The sequence below is a fragment of the Penaeus monodon genome, chromosome 22, assembly GCF_015228065.2.
Source record: "Penaeus monodon isolate SGIC_2016 chromosome 22, NSTDA_Pmon_1, whole genome shotgun sequence".
Classification (NCBI taxonomy): Eukaryota; Metazoa; Arthropoda; class Malacostraca; order Decapoda; family Penaeidae; genus Penaeus; species Penaeus monodon.
The window spans coordinates 37,444,697-37,444,924 of NC_051407.1; the positions used below are offsets into that span (position 1 = coordinate 37,444,697).

Here is a 228-nt window from a genome sequence, read left to right on the forward strand (position 1 = left end):
TCCTTTATTGAATATTAAGAAGCAGCCGTTCTTCCATTTTTCATGTAAGCTTCTCAGTTCCTGTTAATGATGATCACCATGTCGCTCTGCCTTGACATGCGGGAGGAAAATAAAAGAATTGTAGAGAAAACAAAAGACAGTCAAAATCCGTGACCTTTCTGGGACAATTTGTTTCGTGTATCAGGCCTGTTTTCATGCGATGTTTATGATATTTTACATTACAGTTAG

At 37.3% G+C, this 228-nt stretch overlaps 1 protein-coding gene across 1 annotated transcript in view; it reads right to left on the bottom strand.

Annotated features, from left to right (window-relative positions):
- The window catches only part of LOC119587427, a gene marked incomplete in the record, with an annotated part of 5,788 nt that overhangs the window by 454 nt on the left and 5,106 nt on the right, over positions 1–228 (bottom strand). The window contains 1 exon segment of the mRNA XM_037936157.1: positions 1–86. Coding sequence (XP_037792085.1) covers positions 54–86 — 33 coding nt within the window.